This window comes from Hypomesus transpacificus, chromosome 24 (assembly GCF_021917145.1).
Source record: "Hypomesus transpacificus isolate Combined female chromosome 24, fHypTra1, whole genome shotgun sequence".
Lineage (NCBI taxonomy): Eukaryota > Metazoa > Chordata > Actinopteri > Osmeriformes > Osmeridae > Hypomesus > Hypomesus transpacificus.
This window is the reverse complement of record NC_061083.1, coordinates 4,242,283-4,253,467: the sequence shown is the minus strand read 5'-3', so window position 1 is coordinate 4,253,467 and position 11,185 is coordinate 4,242,283. Positions and strand designations below refer to the sequence as shown.

General features: G+C 50.9%; 1 protein-coding gene across 1 annotated transcript in view; it reads left to right on the top strand.

The window, feature by feature from the left end:
• si:dkeyp-14d3.1 (transmembrane protein 132C) overlaps positions 1-10,648 on the top strand; it is an 85,894-nt gene extending 75,246 nt beyond the window's left edge. The window contains exons 6-9 of the mRNA XM_047048709.1: positions 934-1,142; positions 5,152-5,425; positions 6,818-7,009; positions 8,699-10,648. Of these exons, the coding sequence (XP_046904665.1) occupies positions 934-1,142; positions 5,152-5,425; positions 6,818-7,009; positions 8,699-9,886 (1,863 nt within the window). The 3' untranslated portion in view covers positions 9,887-10,648. The remainder of the gene's footprint in view (positions 1-933; positions 1,143-5,151; positions 5,426-6,817; positions 7,010-8,698) is intronic.
• The last annotated feature ends 537 nt before the right edge of the window (positions 10,649-11,185 follow it).

The following is an 11,185-nucleotide window of genomic DNA, read 5'->3' as shown; positions in this document are numbered from 1 at the left end:
CAGCGAAGCAGGGAGGAGAGAGAGAGGTGGAGGTGGCTGTCACAAAGACCAAAACCTCTGCGCTCACACAAATTTGACTCTTTTTATATATATATATATATATATAAATATATCTGACTCTTGAGAAATACACCTTCACTTTGAAGTAGAAAAGATCTTATCTCATTGTGTCTCCCTGAAGGCAGTGAAGTATTAAAAGAGGCTTCCAAATAGAACGATGTCTTCCAAATCCAAACTTCTGCAAGTAAACACTTTTAAGATTCACAGTCTACCCAATGTGCTCTCCACACCTCCGTCTCTCTCCCCCCCTCCCTCTCCCCTCTCCCCTCTCCCCCCCCCTCCCCCCCCCTCTCTTTCAGACAGACATACCAACAGTTTAAAGGTCAGCGTTGGTGAGGCAGACAGTCAGCTGTGGCACCTGTAAAACTCCATGCCTCCTTTGAAGGCGCGCAAATGGCTGCACTTTTTTTTTTTTAACATTTTTCGAAAAACTATTTTTGAAGCAGATGGTTTTCAGTTGGTAATGCTATCAGTAGAGACCCTCTCTCTCTCTCTCCCGTCTATTGAAGATGAGTTCAGCCCTGGGTAGAATCAGAGCTTAAATAGGCAAAGACTATCCCCACCAGCACTGCCACGTCCAGAGTCAAAGATGCCCTCCCCCTCATCTTCCTTTTGTAGTCGAGGGGAGCTTTTATCTTGTTGTTCAAAGGAACTGCAGAGAAATGCATGCGGATCCCCAGCACTGTGCCCTGCAGTGCATATCATAGAATACGGGTCATTTCATAAGGTTTGACCCACATGCACTTGGGCTACACTTGACATAATACAGCTGTGAGTGAGTGTTGTCTTACTATTTGTGTTATGATGTGTTGTGTCTGTGACCTGTCAGTGGCTTAACGCACACACCTCTTCTCTCCCCCCCCCTCCGTCCAGGTGTCGGACAGGTGTGACTACGTGTTTGTGAACGGGAAGGAGATGAAGGGCAAGGTGAGGATGAAGGTGAACTTCACCTACAGCTACCTGAGCGCCCAGCTGGAGATGAACGTGTGGATCCCGCGCCTGCCGCTCCAGATCGAGGTGTCGGACACAGAGCTCAGCCAGATCAAGGGCTGGAGGGTGCCCATTCCGGCCAGCAGCCAGAGGTGCGTTTGTTTGGTGTGTCGGGTCATTCCTTCCTGCTCATCACGGCTTCGGACTTGAACTCGACGCCCCTTCTGTCCACCAAAAGTCACCTCACACAGAACGTTCAACAAAAAAGAAGGAAAAAAAAGTCTTAGATCTTGGACTAAGTGTATTGTAACTCAGGTTTAGTAATAGGTCTCTCATCAAATGGCCTCATGTTCTACACCCTACTTCTGGTTGCCAGACCTGGTTTCTATAATTGACATTTGCATTGATAAATAATTTTGAGTAATTTTCATTGTTTGTGATTTTCCTTTTTGACCTTTCCTTAAAAGCGAAGGTTGAAGACAGACAGAACATGTTATTTGGTATTATGCAGGGGACGGCAGCTCCTAATGTTTATACTAGGTGTTTTTGTCAGGGGACCATGCACCTAATCATGGTTTCTGTACGTCCACCACCTCTTGGCAGAATGCTAATGCTCTCCACATCTCTGTGTAACGCTGCGTGAAGGCAGGCCTCATTCCTCCTCTTGTTTCACATTTGAATTCTCTGTAAAGAAATCCATTGTTTCTTCATGGATGCAACATAACCTTCAGAATAGCAACTCAACAAATGTTTCCCTTCAAAAGTTCTTCCTGTTTACCGCACCACTGCCTGCTGCTTGTTGGATTGAAACTTGTCTCTGCAAGCGTGCGCAGGTGTCGGTGTGCCTGTGTGGGAGATGGGCTGTGTTTTGCGAGAGAGACAGAGAGAGAGCGTGTGTGTGTGTGTGTGTGTGTGTAAATGTCTGTGCAGATTAGGACCTTGATCGCTGTGATGTATTGGGTTACTGTCCCAGCGGTCTGAGATAGGGTAATGAGGGCACGCACACTACTGCAGAAACCCCCCCTCTCTCTCTCTCCCTCTCTCTCTCTCTCTCCGTCTCTTTCTCTCTCTCTTTCTCTCTCATCTCTCTCTCTCGTCTCTCCATGCTATCTCCCATGAGTGGCCGGTTCGGGGTGGTAACAAAATGGCCGACACATGCAATATAGCGTAGCTGTCATCGTGTCAGGTCGTCCTGGTGGTCCGTCGTGGCTCATCGCGGCCCCCCGACATTATTAGAGCTGTCTGGAGGTCACACCTCCCCCCCCCCCCGGGCCTCATCACCGTCAGCACCTTCTCCTCCGCGCCTGCTCCAGACTCTCCTCTCAGCTGTTGACATCCGTCAATGAGGGGAGCAGATACCTGCTTGCCCCTGCTGTAATTACCGGATGGACGGACACTGTTCATTTTCAACTTGGACTCGCTCCACGGACCTGCCAGCCACCTTGGGAGACGAGCACCTCCCCCCCTGCCCCCCGCCCCCTCTGGCTGCAGCATAATGATCCCCAGCTCTCCGCCTGCGACGGAGGCCGACCAAAGGGAAAGACGCACGGGGCCGCGTTCAGGAGGTGGAAGGTTGCGTGTGTGTCGGTATGGCCTTTTCTGCTGTGCCTTGGCAGGAAGTTGGAGAGTGCGTGTCTGGGCCGGAGGGGTGCCGGACAGCGGTCCTCAGGGAGCCCGGGCCCCCGCCCCCCGCCCCCCCCTCGTCTGTGTTTATCAGAGAGCAGCAGGCGTGACCTTGGCGAGCAGTGGCAGCCCTGCTAACAGGGGCGGGCGGCGGGCCATGGCGCAGCACAGCCCGTCAGAGAGAGAGAGGAGAGAGAGAGGAGAGAGAGGAGAGAGAGAGGAGAGAGAGAGGAGAGAGAGAGGAGAGAGAGAGGAGAGACCTGCCTGTCTCTGTTAGGCTGCCAAGTGATTCACACTGTCGGGCCGGCGGTGGGGAGGCTGAGGGCTAGGTGCTGGGGGAAGAGGTTGAGGAGGGAGGGGGCGGGGGGGGGGGGGGGGGGTGTGTGCAGCCAGAAAAGCCCTCATCATCTTGTATTCCCCAAACCCTACCTGCCCTGCATAATTGTAGGCTCTACACGTGAAGTCATGACTTCCTCGTGGATGTTAGGATGTTATTAGGTTATTAGGTTTCTCTTCTCCTCACGGCATCCTCGAGATCACACGTGAACATCCTCGAAGTTTCACGTGAACATCCTCAAAGTCTCACGTGAACATCCTCGAAGTCTCATGTGAACATCCTCGAAGTCTCACGTGAACATCCTCAAAGTCTCACGTGAACATCCTCTAAGTTTCACGTGAACATCCTCGAAGTCTCACGTGAACATCCTTGAGATCTCACGTGAACATCCTCGAAGTCTCACGTGAACATGCATATATATGCCATTTATTTCCGGCGGCTTGTGCTGACCTTGCCACACGGTGACACTGTGAATCTTATGATGGGGTTTCTTACATGTCATTCAGACTGTGTACAATAAAAAACAATCAATTTTCACCAGACTCGTCTACGAAAGCGGCAGTAATGTCGCTTTCTCTCCAAACGACCTTCATTATGTCTTTGTAAAACAACAACACTGACATGCCAAAGCAAACACACCAAAGGATGTGCTGGGCAGAGGAAACAGCACGACGTGAGCATTAATATGCAGCTTCGCTAAGCCAAATGCAAAGCATTCTGGGAACGAAAGCTGAACGATGCAAGCAGTTTTTTTATAAATGTACTTCAGATTGCGGTTGTTTCCTGAGTAGTATTTGTATATTAGATTAACCTGATATTAGATTGGAGTTAGTCTCAGTGGCACCGAGAACCCTTCTGTAGATTAGATTCATGCCAGGGGTAAAACAGTACCAGCTGCAATTTCAAGAAATTGACAGATATGTAGAGAGATACACTGACAGACAGACAAATATATAGACACACAGTTAGATAAACAGACAGATATACAAACAGACAGACACAGATAAACAGACATATATAAACATATAGACCGACAGTCAGACAGGCAGACATACAGAAATATTGGCAGAGACACACACAAACAGACATACAGCCCTCCTCACCCCACTATCAACGTGACTCAGCAGAACATATTCTGTTTACTTCAAATATCCACTTCCCTAATTTCAATATTTTAACTTTCGACCAGATGTTACCAATCAGTATTTCATCTTACTCATTGATTTACACAGTATAGGTATGGATACAAACTTCAGTTTTTTGCCCAGAAAATGGCTTTTTCTATATTGACAGTATTTAATGAGAGTGCAGATGAATCCCTTTGACTGGAATCCAATCGTGTGTGAAATCACCCCTGACCTGAAATCCCTTTTATCTTGTCAGTGAATGTCACGTTTCTTAATTCCAGTGTGTTTCAGTGTTCTCAAGACTGATCAGTCACCGCCATGGTGCCAACATCTCACTCCCCTCCCCCCCTCCACCCCCGCCCCCTCCCCTCCACCCCCGCCCCCTCCCCTCCACCCCCCCCCCCCTCCCCTCCACCTCCCCCCCCCCCTCCCCTCCACCTCCCCCCCCCCCTCCCCTCCACCTCCCCCCCCCCCTCCCCTTGCCCCCTGCTGCGCGTCAAGGGCTGTGTCTCAGGGAATCAGACAGTGAAACAGACGAGAGAGGATCAAACCTCCAGATTATTGTCTCCTTTGAGCCCTACATTATCATGTCATCTGAAAACCTGCGTGTGTGTGTGTGCGTGTGTGTGTGCGCGCTGCACGTGTGTACTGCGTGTCGGAGAGTGATTAGCCAGCAGGACTTGTGAAGGCTTGTGATTACCGACTGTTGACAGAGCACAATGCTGTGGACTCGTCAGGCCCGGTGCCACGGTCCAGAGCGACGACATCACTTCCCTCACAGACCCTCTGCTGCTACACCCTGAGCTAGGAAGTTGTTGATTTGAACGAAACAAAACAAAGTTACAGGTGAAATCCAGCACCGTGGCAGCACAGTTGTAAGGCTGCCATGTCACTCAGAAAGAATGGTCTTTTTTTGTGGATGAAGCTTGGCAGGTGGTTATGGAGCACGACCGGATAACAGGCCAGGCAGACAGACAGACAGACAGGGCTCCAGCCTTGCAATCAGGCAGGTGACAGCCCCGCGCCTTCAGCCACTAATCACCCCCCCCCCCCCTCCCCCCCCGGGTCCCTCAGGTCGGCGCGTGACAGCGAGGACGAGGACGAGGAGGAGCGCAGGGGCCGAGGCTGCACCCTGCAGTACCAGAACGCCATGGTGCGAGTGCTGACACATCTGGTGGCCGAGTCGGCGGACCCGCGCGGTCAGCTGACCTTCATGCTGGGCAGTGATTGGCAGGTGGACATTACAGAGCTGGTGTGGGACTTCCTGAAAGTGGAGGATTCCCAGATTGCCCAGCTCCTGGATGGGAGGGTGCTGGTGGGACTGGACATGGGAATGACCACCATCCAGGTAGGCTGTGTGTGTGTGTGTGTGCGTGTGTGTGTGTGTGCTCATAAGTCAGTGTGTGGCAGGACAAAATGACAGTGATAGAGAGAGAGAGGGGGGGGGGGGGGGGGAGAGAGAGAGAGAGAGACAGAGAGAGAGATAGAGGGAGATAGAGAGAGGGAGAGATGAAAAAGCGATTTGAAAGGAGAAGGTAAAACTCTTTTTCAGTTTAAAAAGATTTCTTCAACATATACTTTGATCTCCAAGTCAATAACAACAGCCGATATTTGCGCTGTTGGCCCAGAGGAGCTAATACCTATATTTGTGTTGGAGCCATTTCTCCTCACCTTGTCAGCTAGTCAGGTAGTCATCAGTGTGCCCATGCCAGGCATCCCTGCCTCTGGGCTGTGGTGACAGTCACTGTGCAGGCACGGTGTCATCATGTCACCTCTCACCACCACCATTTGTCATTTGCCACTCCCAGTGGGCTAACTGGATGAATAGCAGTGTCTCTAATGACATCTGTGTGTGACTGATCAGCCGCCTGCCAGTGTGGACTCATCCATCTGTCTGCATGGAGACGTGCTCTCCTCCTCCTCTCATCCCTACCTCCTCTCCTCCTTTCCTCCTCTCCTCCTCTCTTTCTTCTCTCATACCTACCTCCTCTCCTCTCCTCCTCTCTTTCTTCTCTCATACCTACCTCCTCTCCTCCTCTCCTCCTCTCCTCCTCTCTTCTTCTCCTCCTCTCCTCTCCTCCTCTCTTCTTCTCCTGCTCTCCTCCATCTCCTCCTGTCATCCCTACCTGCAGCAGTACCAGTACCAGTCCTGGCTAACCACCCTCCTGCCATGCAGGACCATCATTATCAGCCTCTCTTACGTACACAGACAGATTAGCAGAAGCTTCGGTGAACGAGCAGGCAGGCACGTTCTCATTTATCTGCTTGCTAGATAGATGCAATGAGGTGAGGTTACCAGACATGTCGATATCCATTAACAGCACAAATCAGCCCCTAAGTGAAAACATCCCCCTGGGTGCTCAGGCTTCCACTGCAAATAATGATTTGATGAACTAGATAAACGCACCCTGGCTCCAACAGCCCAGTTAAACAAAGCACCAGACTAGAGATGGAAGATACTGGAACGTAACAAGGTGGCTAACACAATGAAATAATCTAATTTATTTACCTATTACCATCATGGGACATGATGTGTGTGTGTGTGTGTGTGTGTGTGTAATGCACAGAGGTGCCCCATGCCTTAATATGTAATGAAATGTTTTGAGAGACCTATTGTAACCTCACCTCTCTCTCTCTCTCTCTCTCTCTCTCTCTCTCTCTCTCTCTCTCTCTCTCTCTCTCTCTCTCTCTCTCTCTCTCTCTCCCTCCCCCTCTCTCCCTCCCTCTCTGGGTGACCCAGGTGCTGTCCCCCCTGTCCGACTCCATCCTGGCAGAGAAGACGGTGACGGTGGTGGATGACAAAGTGACCATCACAGAGCTGGGGGTGCAGCTGGTCACCGGCCTCTCCCTGTCCCTGCAGCTGAGCACGGGCAGCAACAGGGCCATCCTCGCCACGGCGACCACACAGGAAGTGCTGCGGAGCCCCAAACAGGTTGGAGGAGGGCTCTACTCAGATGATGTGCTCCAGATAGATAGAGGGAAGACTAGGGGGAAGAGAAGCTGACGTTCTGTTCCTCGACACAGATAAGCCAGGAATCGTTCCCAAAGTGTGTGTGTGTGCGCGCTATTCTCAAAAGACGCCGGTTTCCTGCGTGAATGCAACACCTACTCATTTACACTGGCTGTGCTCTTTGAACCATTGTCCTACTGTACGCGCTTTGAGGCTGTGCGGTGAAGGATGGACTGGAAGCCAAGAGTCTGTACTGTACTCTGTGGCTTGTCTTTGTACTTGCTCGCATGTAAGATTCCAATTTCACACAATTACAGTCTTTAGTGGCCTATGATTTTGTGTGTGTGTGTGCGTGTGTGTGTGTGTGAGAGAGAGAGAGCGTATTGTGTGTGTGTGTGCATGTGTGCGTGTGTGTGTGTGAGAGAGAGCGTATTGTGTGTGTGTGTGTGTGAGAGAGAGAGAGCGTATTGTGTGTGCATTTGCATTTGTTTGTTCCCCAGCATTCCTAACCCTCTTAGCTGTGGGACTTGAAAGCCGGAGTGTGACAGAGTGAGACTTTCCTTGGGCGTCTCATAGAAAAGCAAGCTTAATATCCGAGCGCGCAGAAGCATCACTGCACCGCTCAATAGGAAAACACCACTAACGGTCCAAACTCCAACTAGCCAATCATCTGTGGCTTCCTTTTTCCCTCTTGTTTACCCCGCCCCTCTCTCTCTCTCTCTTTCCCTCGCTCTCTCCCCCTCTCTCTCTGGTAAAAAATGATGTTAAGGCAAGTTTATCTGGTCCATCTCTGTAGGCATAATGCCCATGCAGGGATAAAAAAGCTGCAAGGCCTCTTCTGTCAGTACAGTAATTAGAGAGGGGGCTGGGGACAGGGGTAAGGGGGGGGGGGGAGTTAGACCCTGGCTATATCAAAGAGCACTTTGCAAACTTTGCTAAATCACAACAAGAAAGGGACCTTAAGATGCTTGAAAATGGCAAATCCTCGTTTGGGAAAAGCTCTTTTTTTTAACCCAGCTGTCTGATCTCTCCCTTATCTGGGATCTGTCCCCCCCTCTCACAGCACTGCAGCTAAGTTAGCCAAACCCTGGCTTCAAATAGGCTGCCTTCCACCTCGCCTAGTTCCCTCATGACTGTTCTTCTCTGCTCTGTCTCCAAAAAGCACCACACCACCTTCTTCTCTTTAACACAGCTCAAATTCATTCTGCGTCGTTCTTTGTTGAGGCTTCGCCTGTCCGTAGCTCCTGTTCTGCGAGCAACACTTACTCTTAATGAAATAATGGCATCGTCTCCCCATTTCATCTCACATTATGGGATCCTGAAACGCCTCCAAAATAATGGGTAAATGGAAGGCAAATTGGCGTTCATCTTCCTGCAGCTATCAGGTGTGGTGATAAGGAGATTGTGTTCTTCTGAGGTGTATCCTCACCAAATGACAAAAGCCGCGGCCATTGTTACGGTATAATCTTCTTTTATTTCAGGCGTTTGTTTGTGTTCTCTCTCCGTGTGTGTGTTCTCTGTGTGGATGTGTGTGTGCGTTTTGTGTGTGTGTGTGTGTGCGTTCTGTGTGTGTGTGTGCGTTCTCTGTGTGTGTGTGTGTGTGTGCGTTCTCTGTGAGTGTATGTGTGTCTGCGTTCGTTGTCTCCTAACTCCCTCTCTGTGTGTCTCCAGGAGGCTCTGATCAGCGCCTGGCTGCAGTTCAGTGACGGCTCCATGGCCCCTCTGGACCTGTACGACCCAGACTACTTCATCCTGACTGCCACCTCCCTGGACCAGGAGGTGGTGACCGTGCAGCAGGACCCGTCCTGGAAGTGGCCGGTCATCGTGACGGAGGCCGAGGGTCAGGGCCTGCTGGTCCGGGTGGAGATGACGGTGTGCGAGCCCTGCCTCAAGTTCAAACGCCGCAGCGTCCTGGCGGCGGGGAACTGCAACGTGCGGGTGAAGTTTGGCGGCGGCGGCGACTACGGGCCCGAGGGGGGCGAGGAGATGGAGAACAGGGCCAACGACCGGCGCCAGCCGTCGCCCTCCCAGGACAGGACGGGGCTGGACGCCCCTTACTACGGCAGCTCCATCTCCGACATGGAGGACGGGGTGGCGAGGAGGGCCACCACCACCAAGAGCGCCCTTGTCCGCAGGCCCAACGGGGGCAAGCTGTCGGACGACGGCAACCGGGTCCAGAACGCGCCCGTTGACTTCTCCGACTTCCCCGCCCAGGTTGACCTCCCTCGGGGAGGCAGCCTGGAGGACGACCTGCTGCAGACGGCGCGCGGCCTCACCGACCTGGAGATCGGCATGTACGCCCTGCTGGGCGTCTTCTGCTTGGCCATCCTGGTCTTCCTCATCAACTGCATCTCCTACACCCTCAAGTACCGCCACAAGGAGCTGTCCGTCGAGGGCCAGGAGAGCATGAACCACGCCCACGACTGGGTGTGGCTGGGGAACGAGGCAGAGCTGTTGGAGAGCCAGGGGAGCCTGTCCCCCCAGCAGGAGGAGCAGGTCTCCATGATAGACTCCAGCGCCGGCCTGGAGGAGGGCAGTCACCTGCTTAACGGGGGCTCCTCCTCTGCCGCTGCCTCCTCCCAGAAGAACGTCCAGGGGCAGGTGCACCGTGCCGCCAACACGGCCTGCCCGGTGGCCAAGGACAAAGGAGACTCGCCCACCACCAAGAGGAAGCGGGTGAAGTTCACCACGTTCACTACCATCCCTCCGGACGACGGCTGCCCCATGGTCAACACCCTGAGCCTGGGGCACAGCCAGGACATCAAGTGGGTGTGTCAGGACGTTGAACTGGGGGACTCGAAGGAGCTCCGGAACTACATGGAGAGGTTGAATGACAGTGCTTTGAAAGAGGTGGCATAATGTTTGGTGCTCGGTGCATCCCTGTATGATCTCACCCTAATGCCTTTCACAGCTAGGGGGACGCTTGGATCCGGAACTGTGATTAGCGCTGCGCCCAGACGGGGTCGCGGCAAACTGACAGCAACATTTCTGTGAACCACATAGAACTGCCAAAGGGATGTTGGAAAATCAAGGACGAAAATAGTCATGATACCATAATAGGATTAATGACAAATCTTTAACTTGAAAAATATGTCTATGGATGATGACGTCTGGTTGTTGTTTTGTTACCTTGAATTTGACCTCCGTTTTCATCGTCCAATCATCACGGTTCTTTTTGTAGTTGGAAGAATCAAACATGCTCCCAGAATAGCCGTGCATTAAGCTTGACGTTTTATGCAGTTGATGACACTTCTATTTCAGAATGCAAAATGGATAGACACAGTAGATGTTCAAGGTGTATATTTACACATAGATGGGTTTTTGGAAGTTTTATAACGTTTCGAATATTGATTTCTCACTGTGTTCTGGGTCCTTGTTTTGATGCACTCGTTTTCGAGGGACAGACCAGAATTAGGCCTCAGAAAGTTCTGCATGTGGTTTGAAACAAAAGGCACAACTTTTAGGTTTGATCCTCATCGTCCTCATCCGAAGAAGCAAAGATCTTCTATGTTCTGTATATACTGATCCTCAAAGGCATTGTATTGTTGCTCTGTATATTGTATTTTCATACAGTACCTATCATTTAAAGAATATTCAAACTGTCAAGCGTGCGTGGTGCCCTTAATCATGCCCTTTGGTTTCTCCTGATCACTTGAGCTTGTTTCGAATGCTCTATTTACTCATGAGCCACAATGAAATTCGGCACTCATCTGTTTTTGTCACATCCAAACAAACCTTTCAGTCACAGTGAAGTCGACTGTATATTAGGCCGATCCATTAGGCTTGATAGCAGAGCTGCAGTGTTTAGATAAAGGACAAGCTGTCGCCATTTATTCCACAAGTCTTATTAGAGGAATATTACAACGCCTACTGCATGAAAGGGACGTTACATTGAATAATGATTAGACTACTTGCCAGCGTGACATTTCCTCCACAACCCCTCAAATTAAATTATAGTAAACTCATGCAAAAAATATAACAATTATAGACTAATTAACCTGTGTGTGGGTGTGTGTCTGTGGTTTGTGTGTGTGTGTGTGTGTGTCTCAGACCTTCTCGGACTGCTTACTATGGACAAAGTGATGGCATTTTCTCACGCAATTCTGAGATGCAAAAAAATTTGCACCAACCCTGATTAACACACCAGGATGGTCAAAG